Below are 23,482 nucleotides of genomic sequence, written 5' to 3'. Positions count from 1 at the left end.
GGAAGTGATTGCCTCCACTGAATATACTCTTGGCGCTCATAGTCGGCTTATTTCGCTGTTACGTAATAGGATTCTACTTTTGGTGGACTCATACATATATGAATTTTCCTAGGAATATTGAGGTGCCTTAAGGGAGTAATGTTGGCAACTCCCTAAACCGTTTCTTTGTTCAGACTTTAAACAACAAGGTTAAATGACATAAAGCTTTTAGACGGACAAGTTCCGAAAATTTAATGCTGCCAAGATAGTGCAAAGTTCGGTCAGGGATTTATGTCTAGAATGTCACTAAGAAACATTTTAGTGGGTAGATAAGCTTGACAATCGCTAGTTAGAAATAGTTAGAAGTGAAAAATAACTAGATCGTTATTATGTTTGCTGTTAACGAGACTAATAAGAATTGAGCGTGGTAGAACCCATTTTGTTTGGACTCCGGCGGCACCACCGCCACACCTATTTCTACCTAATAACAGCAGTGTTAAGCGCTGCTGTGTTCCGGTTTGAAGGGTGTGGTAATGGAGACAGACTTTTCCGAGGCGTTCCAGCTTAGTCCTCAGGGGTAGCGGCGCATCTGTGGCCGACCTCAGGTAGGAATATCCAATCCTATCTGAGGTTGATTACAGATGTCCATGGGCGGCAGTAGCCACTTACCATCAGGTGGACTGCATGCTCGTCTGCTACTCTTATATTATAAAATAATAATAATAATAATAGGAGAGAAGAAAATAGAATATTGAAATTTATTTTAAGTGATTACGACAAAGATTACAATCTTAAGGCCAATGTTAAAATAAAATAAATTACTATTGAAATATATGGAAAGTATAATTACTGTGATATAAGTTAAAACGTAAATATTGACGATATTGGTCGACATTATTAAGATTGAAATCAATTACGAGTAGATTATATCAATGATAAAATACTACAATATCGATACAAACGCAACACTAATTAAACTAACGTTGATATACGCATGGGGCTAAGAAAAATCTTCATGTTCATTGAAGTTTTGACACGGCATTAGTAATGGTAACACGCTACAAAATATGAAAATCACTAGGTAGAAATGTATAGAAATAAAAAAAATATTTAGATCGTTGTTATTTTAGCTGTTATCGAGACTAATATACCTATAATAGAAGAGAAGAAGATAGAATCTTGAACTAAAGATTTAGTATAGCTACAGATATGCGGAAAATATATTTAGCGTAATATAAGTAAAACGTAAATATTGACCATATCGATCTGAACATAATGAAGATTGAACTAAATTAGCTTATATCAATCTTAAAACGTTTCACAAGATAATATCGACAAAAATGCAATACTATTTAAACTAACATTGATATACGCATGGGGCTAAGAAAAATATTCATGTACATTGAAGTTTTGACACGTCATTAGTAATGGTAATTACCAGGCGGCGGCGCAAAGCCACGACACATGTAACGTACAAAGTAAGAGTATTAATGAGGGGGATGTAGGTCGCATGGGCTTTGTGGGACCCTTTTGTCTACTTTTTGCCGCTTAGAAAATCCTCCGCCATCTTTTAGGAATTTGTTCTACTATCATGTCTAAAGATACAACGAATGTATTAAGAAACTGTTGTAATTTGGATTTGGGATTTCTATTAGATAGAGAAAAGTGTATTGGTAATTGGTCGAATATAAAATCAGATTAGATAAGTAACATAAACTTAACTTTAATAAATAAGTTTGGGCACTAGATCGTGTTAATTGGGTTATGGAAATGTTACATTTGGGTTTTTTGATATGAAGGATTAGCATTAACGTTAATTATGATTTGTGGAGTCGCTTCTGTCTCTCGGCCCGTCTTGTAAAAGAGTTTTTACGTTTAGAGCAACATGCCTGTAGTAGGCAATCTGAACATTATATATTTGACTGTTAAATTTTGTTATTGCGATATAATTTTGCTCGTTTCTTCGCTCACAATAGCACAGGTGTTTATTATGACTGGCCATAGAGTTAAGTATGTAACGTATTTGAGACCTTTGTGGTTTTGTACCTTTTAGATCCCGCGTCTTAATTTGTTTTTCGTTAAAGTTATCTCATTACATTCGGGTGTTTTTAGCACAACATAACATTTGTGGTCTAATTGTAAACTTTGAGTGAGGCTATGGCTCAAGAAAAGTAGGCACGAATCATGTGTCCATCTTTTTTCTTGAATATACTTCACGTTATCTTTATCGAGTACACTTCACGTTATCTGAACTTTTTATATTTAGTTTTTAGACGTCATTTTATATATGAAGGCTCTTCTGTTTTAAATTCACGTTCATGGTTTTAAAAAGTGCTGGTTTCATGTCTGTTACGCCTGCTGTTTATTCCTTGCCAAAGATAGAAATTAGTCAATTTCTGCCTACTTGACTTGTTGTCAAATTTCAATATTATATTAGCAAAAAAATTATTGATTTTAATAAGTAGCGACTTCTTCTTTACTATAAATTTGATGTTATTCAACTGGAAGAAGTGTACTTTTGGAAAAAAATTAAGAACGAAATATTTTTTACCATAGTACCTTAATGGTTTTGCTCGTGTGGTCTGGCCCGTTTCCGCTTTTCATTTTAAGTAATCTCATTTTATTCGGGTCTTTTTCAGCGCAACATAACGTTTGCGGTCTGAATGTGACCTTTGGGCGGGTTAATGGACGAAATTATAAAATGGAATTCGTGTTTTTAACTAGAATTAATTAAATTTGCTTAGTTATGGCCGATGTTTTACATAAGTCGCGGTATTAAATGCATTAGTACTTGTAGAACACTAAATTGAATAAAAGTAACGTCTGTTTCGTAATTTAAAATGTAAATGTTTTAGTTTTTTTTCATAGATGAAAATGTTTTAATAGTACATTACAATACGAGGACGAAAAATTTTTTTCTGACAAGTGTGAGTTTGCAGGCCGAGCCGCAGGCGAGGACTGCAATCACACGAGTCAGAAAAACATTTTTCGTCCGCGTGTTGTATAAAATTTTATATTACGGGGTCGGAAATGGGGGTTTTGCGTAAAACGTCCATTTACGCACGCCGTGATATAAAAACTTTTCTGTAATCAAAGTCATCTTGAAGGTCTTCAAGTCATGTAATAATATAGTCACTTAAAAGATACAGATGAACGATATAACAACTGTACGTAAGTAATTTCACACTAGTGATTAGTATCTTCGATATTCGACTGTTCTTGCTGAAGTCTCCGACCAGAATGCCGCTCTCTATTAACTCGAGCGCCGTCATGGTGTGGTCCCCACTTCACATACCCGCATTTGTGTTTAAAGTGTTATATCAAATGAGTTGCTGATTGCAGATTAGTTACTATTCCAGAAAACTAAGTTCAATGTCTTATATTTATACATCTTGCAAATCCAAACACTATAACTATTTTGCTAAATAAAGATAATTATAATACCTTCGTAATAGATATTAATATTCTTCTTAATATTTGAATATGTGTATTTACTACAAGCATTAAATTAAATATTGGTGAACAGAGAATATAAAAAAGCCGGTTCAATGTTTGGTCTAATGCTTTACTCTTTACCAACGAAGCTGTTGCATCTTTAAACACGTATTAAAAATGTAATATTGGTGTGTGTTTTACTTCTTTTAATATTCCAGGTGGAGTGGGAGGAACCAGCGTCATTTTGGTTGGGGCCACGGGCCGCGGATCTTATACATTTAGGGGCGAAGTTCGCACCATGCATGCGGAAGGATGCGAGGATAGCACGGGCGATAGCGGCGTCGGCGAGAAGAGAGCGGGACACGGCGTGTTGCATACGAAACGATGATTCGGGTTGTGTGCAGTCTTCTAAAGCAGATTGTTCAGTGAGTTCCGTTGTGTTATGATCTTATACATTTTGGGATGAAATTCGCACCATACATGCGGGAGGACACGAGAATAGTGCGAGGCATCTTGGTGTCGGTGAGACGACATGGAGATGGAGTGTTGAAAACAAAACGATGATTCGGGTTATTCTTATTTCACACCTTGTATGATACTGTAAGTACTTAGAAAACTTTGATAGCGATTGAGGATCATATCTTGGATTCTTGATGAAGTAGAATACGATACGATACTAGGTAATAAAAACATTTATTATAATATAAGATTATCTTATAAGCTATCAAAACATCAAATTTAATTTATCGGAGACTGCGACAGTGAAGTGCAGAATCAATTTAAAAAATATATTTTATTTATTTTAAAGTAATAAACATGCCTGGACCAGAATAATAAAACCCGCGAATATAAAGATATCGATATGGATACCTTATTACCATAAACGAATAAATTTGGTTTATCATTAATGTCAAGCCTTCTCTGTAAAGATGTTTTTGTGTAAATAATAAAATTGAATTTATTTTTCACGCTGCATTTAGATAAGAGGATTAATACCAAAGGTGAGATCTATCATAGAAAGTGAATATTATTTAGCGATTTTTTCTTTGGAAATTATATTAAAAGGAGTCATGTCTTGAGTTGACCTGTCTTAAGTAATGTGTATCATATTTTTTATCTATTGAAACATTACTTTGCCCATTTTCAACGTTTATATTATTTATATCACTATAATTTCAATTATTTCATTTCAGAATACAATATCAACGTGGAAGAAATGGTCTTCGGGGGAATCAGGTCCTGGAGGTCGGATATCAGGGTCAGTGTGTGGGTTAGATCCAAAGTGAGTGTCAAGATTTTACTTTATATACAATCTACCTACTACTAATAAGAACATGTAATTTGCAAAATTAAAAAATGAATATACAAAGATCATATCCATAAAATATTATAGTCAGTGTGTGTGTGTGTTTATGTTTATTTAAACGTTTAAAACAAATATATAAAAAAATGCACGCGCAAAAGCGCACGACGCATATGAGCGAATTTGCGCAAGGAGGCCAACATACCTTATCTGGCTCAAAATTCTTTAATTGGAGGCCACAATCAACAAAACCGCAAAATATAGAGCAATAAGCAAAAAGAGCATACAAGACTTCTTGAGTAAATAATAAACTTGCCAAGCCATAACATATCATCGTTAAATTTCCAGGTTCTGCGAAGCACCGCGCTCAATAGCACCGCACGAATGGCCCGATGACATCACCAAATGGCCGATATGCCGCAAGTCGGTCCTCGACGGATCAGCTGCGGCAGGCCGAGCAGGTCACGCTGCTGAACACATGGCGTGTGAGGTCATCGGTCATCCGTGCTGCATAGGGGTCCATGGGCAATGCGTCATCACGACCAGGGAACACTGTGACTTCGTCAAGGGTTACTTCCATGAAGAAGCGTCGTTGTGTTCACAGGTAATTTGATGAAAGTTGAAACTGTTGTTTTTAGGATACATGTTATTGCTTGATCATCAAACATTGATGAGATAGAAGTTCTTCCTAGTAATTATGGATTTGATTTACTTGAAATTTCCAGGTTTCCTGTCTTGATGACGTGTGCGGAATGTTGCCGTTCATGAGAAGAAGACGTCCTGACCAGTTATATCGAGCATGGACATCTTTGTTCGTACACGCGGGGTTGTTGCATCTAGCGGCAACGTTGGCTCTCCAATGGCTCTTCATGAGAGATCTGGAGAAGATGGCAGGACCAGTCAGATTAGCGGTGATTTACTTGGGCAGTGGTGTGGCGGGAAACATGGCATCAGCTATTTTCGAACCATATAGAGCAGAGGTAACAAATTTTACTAAAATTTGATTTCTGTAAGATGACATAAATTTTTGAAGTGGATAATAACGACTCTGTTTTTCCATATTTCAGGTCGGGCCAGCCGGGTCGCATTTTGGCCTACTGGCTTGTTTGATAGTAGAAGTCATCGGAGCGTGGCCACTGTTGAGGCATCCACGGCGCGCTCTCTTCAAGCTGGTTGGAATAGCTTTCGCCCTGTTTCTGTTGGGCCTATTACCGTGGATCGACAATTTCGCGCACGTGTTCGGTTTCGTGTTCGGTTTCCTTCTATCGTACGCGTTGCTGCCGTTCATAACGTTCGGGCCGTACGACCGGCGGCGGAAGATAGTGCTGGTGTGGGTGTGCCTGGTGTCGGCGGGCGGGATGTTGTGCGCGTTGATAGCGTTGTTCTACGCGGCGCCCGCGTACGAGTGTGCGGCGTGTGCGTACTTTACGTGTTTACCGTTCGCGCCGGACATGTGTGCGTCGCAGGACGTTCGTGTGCGGCAGCTGGATGGAGTATGACGGCGCGCGGCCAGGGCGTCCCCGCCGCCGCCGCCCCTCTGCTCCGCGCGCCCCGCGCCCGCCTCAGCCCGCCGCCGCCGTGCAACCGCCTAAAGGCGAATTTCGTGACCTTATGTAAAACGCGGTACCAATACGCCTGCTAATGGATTGGTTATCGTTTGTAATTTTTAATAGTTCTCGTAATATCCACAGGACGTTATTGGATTTAAGGGTTAGGTTCGAAGGTATGAAACGTGCTTTTCGCCGAATGATCACTGCCGTTGCAATAATGAACGTTGTATAAATTAGGTAGTGTTAAAATGCGCAAGATGCGTCGTTTCAGCAGTGGTATTGGTGCCGTGTGGATGATGTATTTACCAATAATGTCACATTGACGGTAAGTTTATTCTTCATCTATAGTGTCTTTAATTTGTAACTCCTCGGTTCTCTGTTGCAATTAATGAGATGAATGTGGCTGTGAAATATATGCATGAAGATATTTTGCGTATAAATATTTACTCAAAAAATTATGGCCAAACAAGTAGTCCAGAAAGAAACAGTGTCGCAAATTAAAATCCTATGGATATTGCACAAAAGACACAGATTCCGTGGATAATAAGAGTGTAAAATTGTAAAAATTAATTGTAACTGACGTTTTAGTGTGAAATTGTACATAGTTCTGTAATATTTGAAGGTGGAGGAGAAACTAATCGTTATGGTGACTAACGTTTGCACTTGCCGCCTTAGCCGCATGTTCTGTAACCCTACAGTATTATACTCTCGAAGTTCTAATGATACGATCGCTGTGTAGACTTGTTATCTAAGTAAAGGTATATTGAGGTATGCCAACAGTAATAAAACAACAACGTTACTAGACCCGATACAAGAACTTGTATCATGGATACAAAGAAAAATAGGGAGACATTACACAGACCAGATATCATCATCAACCCATTACTGTTCCATTGCTGGACGCGGGTCTCCTCTCAGAATAAGAAGGTTCATCATCATCAACGATTAAAGCTACAAGTCAAACATTGGAACCTAAATACTTACAACATTCACATGGATTGGCTAGGTATTGAAACTGGAACCGTGGGTAGAAATCCAGTGTGATGACTAGAGCGCCACTTGGATCCTAAATTTATTGAACTGCCTCAGCCAGATTTGGAAAGACATTTATTCTTTCATCATCACATATTTTTGCTCTAGCTTGGATTATGGAAGTTAAAAACTTTTTTCATACGCCAATTGTTTAATACTGAAATAGAATATAAAGGAAATATTTAAGTTTGCTATGTCATTGTGGTCTTTAATAACGATTATGGACATCCATGAGAGGTAGGTAGCTAGGAAGCGACTAGCAATTTTAGAGTTTCAAGCGACTTTCGCCGCTGTTAACAAGTTATTTTTTACTGAGGTTAGTTTTTTTTTTTTTTTTTTTTTTTTTTTATAATATAAGAGTAGCAGACGAGCATGCAGTCCACCTGATGGTAAGTGGCTACTGCCGCCCATGGACATCTGTAATCAACCCCAGATAGGATTAGATATTCCTACCTGAGGTCGGCCACATATGCGCCGCTACCCCTGAGGACTAAGCTGGAACGCCTCGGAAAAGTCTGTCTCCCTTACCACACCCTTCAAACCGGAACACAGCAGCGCTTAACACTGCTGTTATTAGGTAGAAATAGGTGTGGCGGTGGTGCCGCCGGAGTCGAACCACAAAGGGTTCTACCACCTTCAATTGCCTTCAGTTGCATGTTTAGCTAATTTCTCGTTCTTGGGTATCCGTTTCGAGGAGTGGGCATTTTGTAGGCGTAGGGGTATTGGATAATTGAATTAGGTACCAAAGTCATTTACTAAATATTGTGATCAAATACCTTCCTTTACTTAGATAACTAACAACATCTATTAGTGATCGTATATATTTATCAGACTAGACTGTTTTGAATTTGTATTATTGCATGACTATATACCTCACTTATTTACCTACTTATCTACACCAATCCACGTATTCAATATTCGTTATTATAATCATTTGAGGTATCTCCTAGAGTTATGTGTAATCGATTTTAAATGTGGTTGAGAGAATGGCCAGCCTCTGTGAACATTTATATAACTATTATGGATACGTTTATCAGATACCGATATCCGGCGCCGATACTCAGCGCAAAAAACTAAACAACCAAATATTATAAGCTTAAGTCAGAAGACATGTAAATAAATCTGATCATATAATGAAGTGTTCAAACTATTGCCAAGTAGGAATTAATTGTTTATGAAGGTGGTAGAACCCTCTTTGGTTCGACTCCGGCACCCCGGCACTCCGGCACCACCGCCACACCAATTTCTGCCTAATAACAGCAGTATTTAACGCTACTGTGTTCAGGTTTAGAGGGTGTGGTAAGGGAAACATACTTACCAACAGGTGGACCGCATGCTCCTCTGCTACTCTATATTATATATAAAAAGTAGACTTCAGATTTGATGTAAACACACATTTTATAGGGATTTTTTTAGTTAGTAACTCAATGATCAGAGCAGCTGAAAAGTAACAAAATTACGAGTATTATTGTCTTCCAAAATAATCGTCATCCATATTACATAGATACATATATCAGCAAAATTTAGGTTTGAAATAAATTAATTATATTTTAATACATACTTTTATTTAGTTTCTGTTCTGTTTGTATTTTATTACGTAAATTCAAGAAGATATGTATGACTTGTGATAATATAAAACTTTAAAAGGGTTGATAACAAATGTAGCGCTGTTTATCGTCGCCGTGATTCGGTTCTATAAACTTGCCAATTTTCGATTTGTGTACATAAATAAAATTGTAGTTAAGGTGCTTTTCGAGGCTACCCTGTTGAATGTGATACTCCACAATATCGTACTGTGCGTACGTGAGGAAACAATGGTTTATTGTATATATTCTGTAACATATAACGGATATGATCATTACGTTAATTGTATTATGTGTGGTATGCCCTGTCTATGTGCCTTTTACGGGAATGACGTTATGCCACATGTTTTGATTTTTTTTGTTTTACACTTACATTGAATTATAGTAAGTGGGTAATGGGTAAAATATGTACAAACGACACGGCGTCGTATCGTGGCAAGTTGCGACGTCGTGTAACGTTGTGATGTTGCGCCGTGGAAAACTACGACGTGCGTTGGAAAAATAACGGTATCATCAAAATGTATGATACAATCCTGCGGTGTATTTTCTTTAAATTATTTGCCATCAGTAATTATGGAAAATACCAAAACGGATCAATATTCACGAATGATGCAACTTTGGAATTTTCTTTGGAAAAATAAAGGTTTTTTGCAACACCAATTTTGTTAATGATTTTCTACGATGCACGTCGTAGATTTTCACGATGCGACGTCGTAACATTACACGACGTGGAATGTGCCACGATGCTACATCGTATTGTATCTATGTATTTTAGTCGCAACGTAAGAAACTCGGTTGTTATCGTGATTCTAAAAAGTTTTATCGCTACTAGAAATGTAATGTTATTTTTCATGCATCCATTGATTCTAAATAAATAGGTATTTTTCGCCTTATGTATAAATAACGGAAATGTATTTTTATATACGATTATTAGAAAGAGAAGCTCATTTTTATGTGGCATGTAACCTATTCCCGTAATGAGGTGAATATACATAATTTAGTATATTACTAAATAATGTAAGTATGGTAAAACGAATATTTGATATTTTCATTTAACGTGTTGACAGACGATGCATGAATGGGTGCGATTATAGAAATGATTATTTTCGGCGTATTCTGCCAGTGATGGGATTATGTGCTTATTATTTTTTATCAATGTATCCGGTTCCGTAAATCAGCAGTTCTATTAACGCACCCGGTCGTAAACTTATTAGTTTGGTCAAATATGTAGTCATAATAAAGTCTGCGTAGGATTATATTAATTTATTAAGTATGCTAATAATATGTATGATTATATCATTAGAGTATGTCATTTATTTGCAGTTTTCGGGATCATTTACATCTACAGACATAGAGCGTGTCAGTCACATGCCGTGGCAGACAAAATATTATTTTTCTATTCAACGTGTATTAATGTATATATCTATATTGACACCGCGTAGACACGGTCCGTGTTTCTTAAATATGGTATATAGAAATATGATTTTGTTTGTCACGACTCGTGTCTGACTCGGTCGATGTCTGTAAATATAAATAGAGCCTTAAAGATTTTTCATAGAGGAGAGTGGTCCAAAGTTATGTATAGATGGCGTCTCCTCTACATAAGTCGAGATTCTACAGGAAGATTACAAATTGCTATAGCATAGCACAAGAGTCCGCTAGCGTCTCTAACAGCAATAATATGTATTTTTTATTATTTCCAGTATTTACTGCTAAGCTAGTCGCAATAATTTGTATTTAATAGCAAGTTTGGTGTATTCGTCGGGATTTTCTGTTATCTTCATATTTTGTTAAATTTAATTACGATCTATTTTTATATCGCTTAATATCATTTGGCGACTACGTACATAGGCATTACCCGTATATTTACAAATTAATAAGAACATATAATCATTGAAGGTATTAAGAATTATTGAAGGTGGTAGAACCCTTTATGGTTAGACTCCGGCGGCACCACTGCCACACCTAATAACAGCAGTGTTAGACGCTGCTGTGTTCCGTTTTGAAGGGTAAGGGAGACATACTTTTCCGAGGCGTTCCAGCTTAGTCCTCAGGAGTAGCCGCGCATCTGTGGCCGACCTCAGGTAGTAATATCTAATCTTATCTAGGGTTAAATACAGATGTCCATGGGCGGAAGTAGCCACATACTATCAGGTGGACTGCATGCTCGTCTGCTACTCATATATTATAAAAAAAAATAATAGATACCTACATATTTTGAATCTGAATAAAAAATATATTTAGTTGTCAGACTGAGTAATTTTTTTTATTCCGGTCGATATGGACGTTATAATGTAAAATACATTTACATAATGTTATGTCAAGGTAAGTAACTGTCACCGTAAATGTTCAGTGCCATCGCAAAAGTTAAAATATTGCCGAAAGGTACTTAAATCAATAGTAGAAGAATACAAAAACGATATTGGAGCGTTTTTCTTATATTCATTTTTACTTTAGTACTGTCCTGGAAGAAATCGTATTTCAGCAACTACACCGCCTATCGTGTTGTTCATTATTTTACGTATAAAATTTTCTTGAAGCAATAATTGCAATAAAGAATAGTTTTAAAGTAATTATAATATTATCTTTGTTATTCAATGGGTATAAACTTTCGACGAATACACCAATTACTGAAATTACATTAGATTTCGCCGCGTAGTATTATTTTTAGTCAATAAATACTATTGTTATTTTGCAGTCGTAGCTGATAATGTTGTGTGACGAAAGTGTAACAAAGTGACAATTTTATACAAAATAGCGGAGATCCATGTAGATATAATTTTCTGTAAGTAGTCTTAATAAAAACGCATAAACAAGGGAACGATTTACTAAAGTGGCACATATTTATTTTTGTATTTGTATTGAAAGGACTAATCATTCCTTGGGATATGTCGATGAAGCAATAATTACTGTACGAACGGATAACGAGAATCAAACTAGTGTAAGGGCCAGTTTCTTGTCACGCGTGTTTGTGCGCGCGCGCGGATCGGATCCGCATCCGTACTTGTATCATACAGTTTCATAGATAGTTTTCCTGTCATTCGTGTCTCACGCAGGTCGCGAAGAGACTGCAGTGAGTTATCACGCGTGCGGGTGGGACACGCGCGCAGGCGTGACAAGACCCACGTGACAAGAGAAGCACCAGTGCGCAATTTGTTGACTTGATGCAATAATGAGATGTGTTTGTGAGAAATTTCGTGTCCTTGTTCCAAAAAATAATGCACCTACTTTAAATGGTGTGTGAACAGCTGATAAGTTTTTGAATATAAAAATAACATAAAATTCATCTTGTCTAATGACTAGAAAGTCTGTCAATGACTAGGAAGCATATGCAAGAGATTTTACTTTGTGTTTTTCTCCCGATAATTAATCGGGAGAAAATCACTGCATTTTCCAAATTGGGGAAAATAATGATGCTTTAAAAATACTCTGTACCTTTTAAGTTCGTTGTTTTGGACGTTTATAATAAAATTAAATTATTTTCGTGTATGCACAAATTTAATGCAAGTATTTGTTTAATTATCACACAAAAGACCGAATTCTGCATGAAATATGCATTTCTTTTGAATTTGTAGTCGTACGAATTTACAGAAAGTCTCCGTAGGGACAAGAAAACTAATACATTGAGCAAAAATACTTATTAATCAAACTTTAATGATCATCTTAACAATTGATTAAACCAAGGTTTAATGAAGTAAATATTACAAAATATTTAATCAATGATTGGATAATATCGATGAAAAAAGTTGTGAGTAATAATAAAAATGTATGAAGAAAATTCATTGCATTTTGTGCATAATAAAATTAAAAGTTGCTTCAAACTGTAACATTATAAATGGGACCGACGTATTTGGTTATGATGTAAATAAATTAGAATAAATGTAAATATTACAATCGAATACCATAAGTGTAACATAAATAAATATATAAATCGGAGACTGTCTGTAAATTGTTGTACATAATATGTAACATGGTACTTCACTTACCTTTTAAATAAATGTATGATATGATTATTTTTTATTAAGAACATTTACGCATCGATATCGTTTCTAACCACTTTTTTAAATCTAGTCCTATGCCACTATTGCTTAATTAATATTTATTTAGTAGTCTAGTTCTTGTATTTAATGGTATCTAGGTTTGGTATCTTTCTATGGCACTGTTGGTTTTTGGAGAGATCGTCAATGATAGAACAGACTTGAATTTGAATGAAATACAACATACGGCGAATAATGGCATCCTCTATATAATATCCCTCGATAACATTTTGTACTGAATAATCAGGCAAGCATTAAGGGAGAAATTAGTAAGGATAGATAGCATTGTAGATAATAAGCATCTTTACTTTTTTGTCTATTATTTTTTGTAATTACTTTGTACTTCATGATGAAAAAGTAAACTTGGCGGGCAATTAAAATGTAACGTAATATTATGTTGCTATAAACATATATTAATAAATGAAAAGTTTTCGTAAGAGAAAAAAAAACAATAAAGTATCGACTTTATACGTACAATCATTTACGACGTTGGTATTTTTTTGCGAATATAAATCTTATACACAATATTCTTCTTTTCCCAATATTTTTTTATTTATGAAAGGTAATTTATATTTACGTCGATGTATAGTTTCACATTTTCATGAACTTAACCTGAGGTTAATATGTACTTGATCATCGCTCCAGAAACTAATCGTGACATATTTTAATAAGATAAATCTTACTGTTTATTATTGAAACAGTCTTGCATGCGAATTATAATTGTAATATGTACTTATTATTTTCAAAGAAAAAGCTTACAATAATTTTATTTTTTCAGTACGAAACATCTAACTTTTTCAATAAACTGAAAAAGACTATTGCAATAATTTTTGAACTAAGCTATTTAAAAGCTTCATTCATTGTGGTAAAAAAATTGTAGACTTTTGTTTATCTTAAATTAGGAACAAGTGGCCGTAAAGTCCAATGTTTTTGGAAAATACCATTAGAAAATTATAATTACATTTTATATTTCTTTTATAACTCTGTATAAATTAGCTATGTTATTAATATTTTGATCCGAATTTCAGTAATAAAAAAATAAAAATGAGAAATAATAGATTACAGGCCTCATTTTAATGCGGTCGGATACCGAATCAAAAAAAACTTTAAGCGTTGGGAAAAAATAACTAAAACTTACAGTACTTAAATATATTATTGGAATGTAAATTATTGACTTATTTTTGCTGACATGAAATTATTGTAAGCTGTGTAAGGTTATGTATATGTTAAAGTCTAAAAACGATGCACGAGAGTGCAGTGCGCCAAGTTAAGGTTGATTGAATGTAAAGAAATTTCTAAGTGCCACAACACAAGGCTAGTTTGTAATGTCTCAGATTCATGCACAAAGCCTTTAACTGTTTTAAGATGTATCAGAATTATTTGTAAGAGGTTTATCAATTTACGAATACACTCTTATCAAATGATATGATTGCACGTAAATTACTGTATGTAAATGTATTTTTTATACTAATGCAAACTCGTGTCGTGTTTGAGTGACGTGTAAGGTGTGTTATGTATTGCTGGCTCTCAATTATTCGTTGTTTTGACTAAGATAAGTTTCAGTAACGTATCGAAGTGCCCTTGCGGCCGGCGGCCGGTGGACTGTTTTCAGAATTTAAAATTAAGACAAAACTTACATATTGTACATTGTGAACATACAACTAATTGATATTCTATTCGTAAGGGAACCGTAAAGTAATCTTATTGTAAACTAGCATTAATCGAACAAAAAACCTTATTATCATAATATCTCTGTGTTTTATTTTGATCTAATCGTCGTATCTCACTCACGTGGAGGTGCGCTATCAGTTGAAAAACAGAACCTTTTATCCATGGCCAACCTTCAAGGGCACGTAATCTTTTTTCGAGGCAGGCTGCTCTAGAAACGAGGAAACAGCGTATATCTAATAGGACGTCAAAAGCTACATTAATGAAATAAAATATACAATTTAAACAACTTGGCTGTCACAGTAGGTGTGAGGTGGTATACGAGTAAAAGGCCTTCGTACGTACATTTCAGAAATAGCAACGTCTCTATTGTAACGTCTTCATTGTAAAAGCATCACCGTCCTACTACTGGGAACATGACTCTACTCGTTGCAAGAGTGGTCTGAGTGGTTTTGTACATCGTTCATCGTACTGACCAAGTGCGAACTGGTAGATTTTACACATCTTTGAGAACTGTTCTTCAGATATCTCTCAGGCATGTATATTTTTACACAATGTTTTCCTCCACCTTTAAAACAAAATGATAATTGATTTCTCATAAGCACATTGCTTTAAAAAGACGCCTGAGAAATCAAGAGAAAAATGAATCACGAGGAATAAAGAGGAATCGGAATCTCCGATCTACTCAATTCAACTACAAAGTTGTAGTGATCGACTACGTGGCACTCACTAACCATAACTTAGCAGCGATTGATGTCACATAAATGGCGACACAGCCACGTGTTCCTACACGTGTTTTTAAAGCTGTTTCATAAACATAGAGACATACAGTGTTTAACAATTTACAATGGTGTTAAGAGGATATTCACGTTAAATTGAGTACAAATCTCAAATTCACAGTGAAAAACCTCATTCATGTGTTGAATAATCTGCCGGAGAATAAATGGTGTCAAGATAGATAAGAATCTAAGCTTGTACAGGGTCAGATTATAATCTATATTATATACATAGACATAAATAAAAATGGTGTATTTGTTTGTGATGTCAAAATAACAACCTTTTTTAAGTGATAGAACCACAAGCTACTTACCACCAGGTGGACTGCATGATTGTCTGCTACTCCTACATACTCGTACCTAGTCTCCTAGTACCTACATACTGTTTATATCCCTAATGTTGAGGTGCCGATCCCAAATGCAAATTAATGAAATTAAAATTGTTTAATCAATTAAAATAAAGTTTCTAGATTCTTTTAAGAAGAATCTAGAAACCCTAGATTCTTCTTAAAATAATCTAGAAACTCGAAAAAAAGAATCTAGAAAAAACTTTATTTTAATTGATTAAAAAATTTTAATTTCATTAATTTTAATAATCTAGAAACCCTAGATTCTTCTTAAATATGAGGAAGCGCTGGAGCAAATGCCAATCTACGAGTATCTACCAAGACGTAAAAATCCTTTAAAGCACGTACGACGATAACCAATCATGATAATATTCACGCGTCCTTATATATTTTGTGTAAATAAACAAAATTTATATAATAGAGAGGTATTCGCGATAACCATTTCAACGTCCACTCTAGACTACAGACGCAACTGTGACGTCATTAAGTTAAATCACCTAAACATCTGACACTGACTCAATCTCAGCTCGATGACAGCTAGAGACACTTGTTCAGGTGATCAAGATGGATCTATCTGTATCAATTGTATCAACATCTAGATGACGACTGTTGACACTAGTGGTGTGAAGATCTTGATTGTAAGCTCAAGTAATGCCAACTCAAGTCCGTTAATAACAAACATTGCATCCAATGTTTTGCCCACCAAAAATTCGTCTGGTTTGCCTACTGGATTTGTATTTGTCAATTTTCGATCTTTGGTAAGCACAAATTGGTCAGAGTGATTCTTAATAACATGCGTTAGTCGTAAAAAGGTTAAACACTGATGTTTATACCAAATAACATACTGTTACAAATTCAAATGTGTGGAAAGAGCATTTGCCGTTGTTTGTGTTGCAAGCGCTTGTAGCATAGCTTTTAAACAATTCAATTTTTTATAAAGGTTTGAAGTTTGCGGCACTAAGCGTGTGAGCGCGGCATTATAACCTTTATCCCACTACCTTTAACGTTTCTCCAACATGTGCGCAGCGCAACATGTGTGTGCCCTTCAATATATTAGCTTAAATATCATTAAAGTAGCGATTAAGTATATTGATACCACAAGATGACTTTTGAGTAATCCTTACCTTCAGTTTTACTAAGTGTTCCTTGTCAAACAATACACCACTTGTCTAGATAAATCTTTTTTGGCGATCTCGTATACCTACATTTATCTTTTACGTTTACATATTCCACATGTTTATTATCTTGCCATTTCAATTTATTGTGAAACAATCTTGAACAACTAGTCTGCTCTCACTACGCTATCGAACTTGTCAAAGAGATTCGTAGGTATATTCTTGGGAGGGAAGATAGTGTCACAGTAATCTGATAATAAACCGCTCAAAAACTACATCATAAATACTTGCACAGTCCAATAACAGTGAAACTATAGTCGTTTTCACACTTATTGGAAAAAACTGACAAGTGAGTAATATTTTGGTTAATAATCAATCAGTAGATAATTATTAGTTTGTTAAATTCAAATCAACTTTTAAATAATTTTGTATCAACATTTTGTAACAGGTTCGTATTCATTAATTTTGTAATATAATAGTTAGTGACCATTGCCGTCGATATCTGTATACAAATCTACATAACACTAAAGACCTTCCTTAGGTCCTGCGAAGACAGGTTGCTACCCCTAAGGATAAGGTTAGAATAACTCTTCCTTACCAAATCTTTCAAAGCAGAATACAACAGTGCTTAAATCTGTGGTTATTAGGAAGTAATAGGGGTGGCTTGCGGACCTTCAAAATTACCTTCAATCCACTTGCAAACCATGCTTATGGAGATGTTATCCAACATATATTTATTATTATTAAGTTCAGAATTATGCTTTAAAACTTTATAGCTACAGCAGTCTTAGTATTAGTCGTTTTATTTATATATTTACTTAATTACGAATACCTTTGAATAAGATACCTTTGAAATACATATATAGATGCAGGGTTTCATATAAAATTTTATAAATATATGTTTTTTTAAACAATTGATCGCATTGGAAAATAATACGTAAGTACTCTGTTTGCAATATGTAAAAAGAATAAGGGACATGCGTAATAATAAAGTTATTAAATACTAAGTTATTTTTGTATAACAGCCATCAATCGATTATATTTATAATGTTTATTTATTTAATAGTACAGTCCATATACAGACGCTGAACGGGCAAATACGTAAACAAATACAAAAACAGTAATTTTTGTAAAAACGTAAAAAGACATGTTCAGGATACTGATTTCAATCTAAATTAGACCACTTTGATCAAAACTTTAGCTAACTTCTGTTTCAATTGATTTTAAAGCCCGTAAATCATAGATCTCATTTTTTAAAAGAATAAACAAAATTCTTATAATCATTAGACCGAAGTGGATAGGTTTAAATTTATTGATAGATGAATCATAGTTTTAACTTTAGTATTTTTGCTTTTGTCTATAATTTCGGATTCATCACTTTATTCCCAGTAAAAATACATCCTGTATCTGTATCAAAACGTCACATAGCATTTCCGATTGGATTATTTGCTTTTTGCATATTTTAATAAACGTGTGAACAATGGTATGATTGAACTAAATAAATACTGCGTAATGTTTTGTGGTGCAATTACCGAGGTAGATATATTTTTATGATTTACTACTAGTTTTTGAGATTTAAAGAACATAATATGGAAATATTTGTGATTCTTCGGATGATGTTTTACTATTGGAAAACAAAAAATATTGAAGGAACAGGAAAATATTATTAATAAAATTTATGTGCAATAGCATAAAATGTCATCGTGCAATATTGATTACATTGGCAGCCGTATGATTTAGAAACAATAATTCTGGCGCTTACCTCGGGCAAAGAATTAGCTTTGCTATTCTGCGAGGTAATATCGCCAGCGTTTTGGGGAGTCTTCCAAGGGACAGCAATTTGGATGAAGCTTATTATATTTAATTATTTTATGTCTCATATATTATTTTAGTATTTTTTATTAGGTTAATATTGTACATAATTAAATGTAAATTGTAAATAATATTAGTAAACACATATTTCTTATAAAAGATATGTCAATATAACCTTTAATGACATTCCCCAAAAAAGTCTTTCGTACACAAAAAAAATGTTATTGTTTTGTCTACCTGGTAGGACTTTAAGTAAACTAGAAAATTAAATATTTGATGTATCTACATTGATGTATCATAATGTTTGCTTAAGTTCAAAATTATCGCCCACAAATGTTTGCATTTCGACGAAAACTCACGTGAGACATTGTCAACACGTTTGAGACAAAAAAATATATTACAAATTAAAATTATGTGTTTATGTATATTATTTGATTCGATTTTATCTTGACGCGTCTACATGATATTTAAAATACTGGGAATCCTTGTTACGAATGTTAAGAGATTACTTTATAAAATATTTTTATGTTGACCCAATATCTATATGTATACTTTTTATAGTATTATGTGATGATACTGTTTATCAATTATCAATTATCAATATGATCAGAATTATATAATATTATTCAGTATGAATTTGTGGTTATGGAATTGTAAATGATTTTAAAGAGATCTTATCGAAAATAAGTTTTTTTTGGAGTTTATTCCTTAAGAAACGATTTGAGTTATAAGGCCCGGTACGAAAATTTTATGAGGAGTAAAATCAAGTGTAACACGAAAAGTTGAGGCGTTACGTAGAAAGAGACAAACATATGTATCTGTAGGATTGAACGTGTAAAAGAATGAGATGGAATACATTACACAGCGTATCTCATTCTCGGGGTCTCCTCTTTGCGCGATACTTCGTAGTCTCACTGTATAGTTCACTATCTCCAGTCTGAGAGTTGAATGTGTGCGTATGTTTGTACGTGTGTGTTGCGCGCCTGCGTATTACGAAGTTCTGCCACAACTTGTATACTGCTACCGAGTACAGGGTATGCATGCTGTATAATAAATGCATATAGTAGCATCTATTGTATACATCTATATACAACGTACATAAACAGCAACCTAACCATCAAGTTTTAATGTTTTTATTATTATTATTATTATTTATATTATTTTGTAACATACTTTATGTAATACGCATTATTGAAGTAATATAAATAATCCAAATAATTACAGATATATGTTTGTTTCTCTTATCATTTTAGCAGATGCGTTCATTTACCCTTTTTTTCTATTCGATGTATATCATAATTATCGTTCGTAAGGAGTAAACTCCAATCGTTCGTCGTAGCTGACACATACACACTTTTTTTTATTTATTTATTTGGGAAACAAATAATTCATACTATATAACATAGGTAAATGGTTCATAGATACAAACAGAGGAATAATTACAGTTTCCACTAATAAATTTTACAATTAGTTAAAAAGCAAAATGAACATGACATACCACAATGAAGAGGAAGAGAAACACATACATTAAAAAATGAATAAAAAAAATATCTATAAAAAGCAGTGATAGCCTAGTGGTTAATAAACTCGGCCTCTTGATCGAGAGGTCCGAGGTTCAAATCCCAGGCACGCACCTCTGATTTTTCAAATTTATGTGCGTATTAGAAATTAATTATCACTTGCTAAACGGTGAAGGAAAACATCGTGAGGAAACCTGCATACCTGAATGATTTATAAAAAAAAAATCTCAAAGGTATGTGAAGTCTACCAATACGCACTTGGCCAGCGCGGTGGACTACGGCCTAATCCTTCTCATTCTGGGAGGAGACCCGTGCCCAGCAGTGGGACAGTAATGGGTTGATGATGATGATGATGATGATCTATAAAATGATGTAAAAATCTGTTTAAGTTCTTGTATTATCTGTAGTACACTCCTCCTATAGATACCTATCGAATTACAGAAAGGATCGACGCTTTGACGGTGCTTTGTTGTAGTAATTACATGACCGAAATATAAAAGTACTGCTGGTATACTTAGTTCTACTAAGAGGAGTGTAGAACAACGCTCTACATCGAGAGTTAATTCTGGGGCAACTAAAATTAATTTTACGGAGAAGGAAGGGAGAGTCAATTTATTCGTTTAAAATTTTATATAAAAATAATTGATGTCTCTCTGATCGTCTATCTGTTAGGGTTACGGTAGAAGGTACATGTTTATATCTATATTTTTGATGTTTGATAAGAAGGTTTTGATTAGAAGATCCTAACCTACTTAGCCAAAAAAACCCGAGAAATCAGTATTGATAGTTTTCTAAAAATATTTTTTGTAATATCCTTCAGTGAATGATTGCTGTTATGGACAAAAATAATAAATTATTTTTGCTTGGTATATATTTGTGATATTGCATTGTGATTTTCAATAGGCGCATTGAATGAAATGAATGTGGGTGGTTGACCACAAGGAGCTATAGTTTTATGTGAACTTTAATAATAGTCCTTTTAAAATTATATTATTTATTATAATATATGTATTTACTTTAATCACAAAAAGCTATAACTTTTATAATCAAAAGCTCTGACACCCCGAAAATAATAATGTCACTTTTAACTTTGAACTTATAGGCAAATAATTCAATATTTGCTAAAGAACTGCGCAAGTGAAATAAAGAAAAAAAAATTGAAGCAATATTTTAGGACTATTTGAAGTATATATAAGCCTCAACAGTACCTTGATTGCTTCCTGTAGTAGTAACACGATGTTGATTCGGATATGGCTAATACCGTGGCCTGAGTTGTGTTAGTAATTGTTGTTCATCCTTTGACAAACATACGAGTGATATTATAAGGGCAGAACCCTTTTTTATTTTCATTTTGATGAATTGAACCTTAAACGTTTGCTCATAATCGGACGTATATAATTAATAAAAAGTTTATAATTTGTAAACTATGATTTATTTCATAGCTTTTTTCTGAATAATTTAAAAAAATACGATTTTTCGGATGTAATTTTGTAATAAATTTTACAGTACATTCTCAATGGGCAAAATATTACATTTTTATACATTTCGCAGATTTAGATGACAATGCGGAAACATGAAAAAAAAAACAAAAATTACAAATTTTCATATTCTCAAGACTAAAAGCATAAAATTTAAGAAATATGAAAATATAAATTTTTCACTATTTTGCATTGTATGGAAAGACACATTATTTGGCCGCGTAACTCCTTTCGACATCTTTTGCTAGTTACTGATTTGGCCATTCAGACCCCCCTTGAAAAAATCACCCTGTATACATTATTTTTAAGGATTTTATTGTCCGGAACCCACTTGAAATTAATTTCCGACTCTTGCTATAATTTTTTGTACCTAAGCGAGATGCGAAATATGCTACGTGCTAAAAGACGCTAATTAACTCTCGCCTTGAATATTTCCAAACTTTAAATTATCAATTTAACTGGGAAAAGATAAACACCATTTCCTATGACTGTGCAAGGTCAATAACAAAAAGTAGGGTTTAGTATGTATCCTTCAATAAGACTTCGATAGTATGTTAAAATTATTTGAACCACAAATAGAAACATTTTAATATGTAACGGTTGAAAATAATTAGAAAAAATAATTTTATTTGTATCAATATAGTTACATCAGTTATCCATTGTTGGGGTCTCCTTTTAAGTATATTTATACCTGTGACAGGAAGCCCCACCCTTCCATAGCATAATTAATGCAAATATTATTTATTTAAAATTACAAATTTTCTTCACTTACTACGTGTGTGTGTGTGTGTGCGTGTGTGTGTGTCTGTGTGTCTATGAATTAACACATAATAAATCTTCAATCTCATCATAATTCATTTTCTTTAGCCGTTCAATTATGATGCTTTTACAATCACGTATGTGCAAAGAATAAATATTTAAACCCTTTTATTTACTTTGTTGTATAAGTAGCCTGATTGTTTTTTATATAGATGAACGGCTAATTTAGTGTTAACTGCATCAATATCGATTTTTACTTTTCTTTAGAAGTTTTAGTAGCAGTTTTATGTTTTTCAAGTAATAATTGTAGTAAATTTAATTTTCTGACACTTAGCAGATTGCTGAGGGAATAAAATTCTGTTGTGGGGAATATGTAAGACTTTTTATACATTACTTTAATAAGTAGTCTCTGTGCCCGTTCCAATTTCAGGAATTTTATTTTAGAACATTCGCCCCCCAAAGGGGATGCAGTATGTCAAGATAGATTGAGCAAGAGTGCAGTAAACTTGATTTAAGATTTTGTTTGTCGCAACATTTCTAACTATTCCAAGGTATTTGGTGCAACAAACTTTTTCTATATTTGAACACTTGCAATTACTAATAGAATCATCGCAACTCTGAATTTTGATATTGATCTCTTTTGTTTGGGTACTTTTTACCCGACTGCCAAGGAAGGGTTATGTTTTTCGCGCGTATCTTGTATGTTTGTCTTTCTTTATTTGATCCGATCTAACAAACGGCTGGATGAATTTCAACAGTTAAAGTGTCATTATATTTGTCTCAATGACCCGAGTGTCCTTAGATAGGTGTTAGTAAAAAAAAAACAAAATGGCGGATTTTTGGCGCGAAATAGTAACACATTTAAAAAAAAAAGTTAACCGAACCTATCGAGTAAGGTATCAAATGAAACGAAATTAAACGGAGATGATAAAAACATATTTGTATATATATAAAACAGTAAGGTGACTGACTGACTGACTAACTAAATGACTTTTTCATTTTTCAGAAATCAACGTACAGCCTAAACCAAGGACTTTACAGTTCTGAAATTTTGCACACAGGTTCTCTATATAGCTTGAATAAGTACT

The 23,482-nt window shown here is 34.0% G+C and overlaps 1 protein-coding gene across 1 annotated transcript in view; it reads left to right on the top strand.

Moving 5' to 3' along the window:
* rho-5 (rhomboid-5) overlaps positions 1-7,183 on the top strand; it is a 240,369-nt gene extending 233,186 nt beyond the window's left edge. Inside the window, exons 7-12 of the mRNA XM_073075970.1 lie at positions 3,633-3,839; positions 4,395-4,415; positions 4,608-4,696; positions 5,066-5,321; positions 5,443-5,697; positions 5,785-7,183. Of these exons, the coding sequence (XP_072932071.1) occupies positions 3,633-3,839; positions 4,395-4,415; positions 4,608-4,696; positions 5,066-5,321; positions 5,443-5,697; positions 5,785-6,216 (1,260 nt within the window). The 3' untranslated portion in view covers positions 6,217-7,183. The remainder of the gene's footprint in view (positions 1-3,632; positions 3,840-4,394; positions 4,416-4,607; positions 4,697-5,065; positions 5,322-5,442; positions 5,698-5,784) is intronic.
* Positions 7,184-23,482: the final 16,299 nt, after the last annotated feature.

Source organism: Epargyreus clarus, unplaced genomic scaffold (assembly GCF_041222505.1).
Source record: "Epargyreus clarus isolate Ecla_fem2 unplaced genomic scaffold, WU_Ecla_fem_2.2 ptg000008l, whole genome shotgun sequence".
Lineage (NCBI taxonomy): Eukaryota > Metazoa > Arthropoda > Insecta > Lepidoptera > Hesperiidae > Epargyreus > Epargyreus clarus.
Note: the sequence above shows the minus strand (reverse complement) of the source record. Positions and strands in the feature narration are given on the sequence as shown.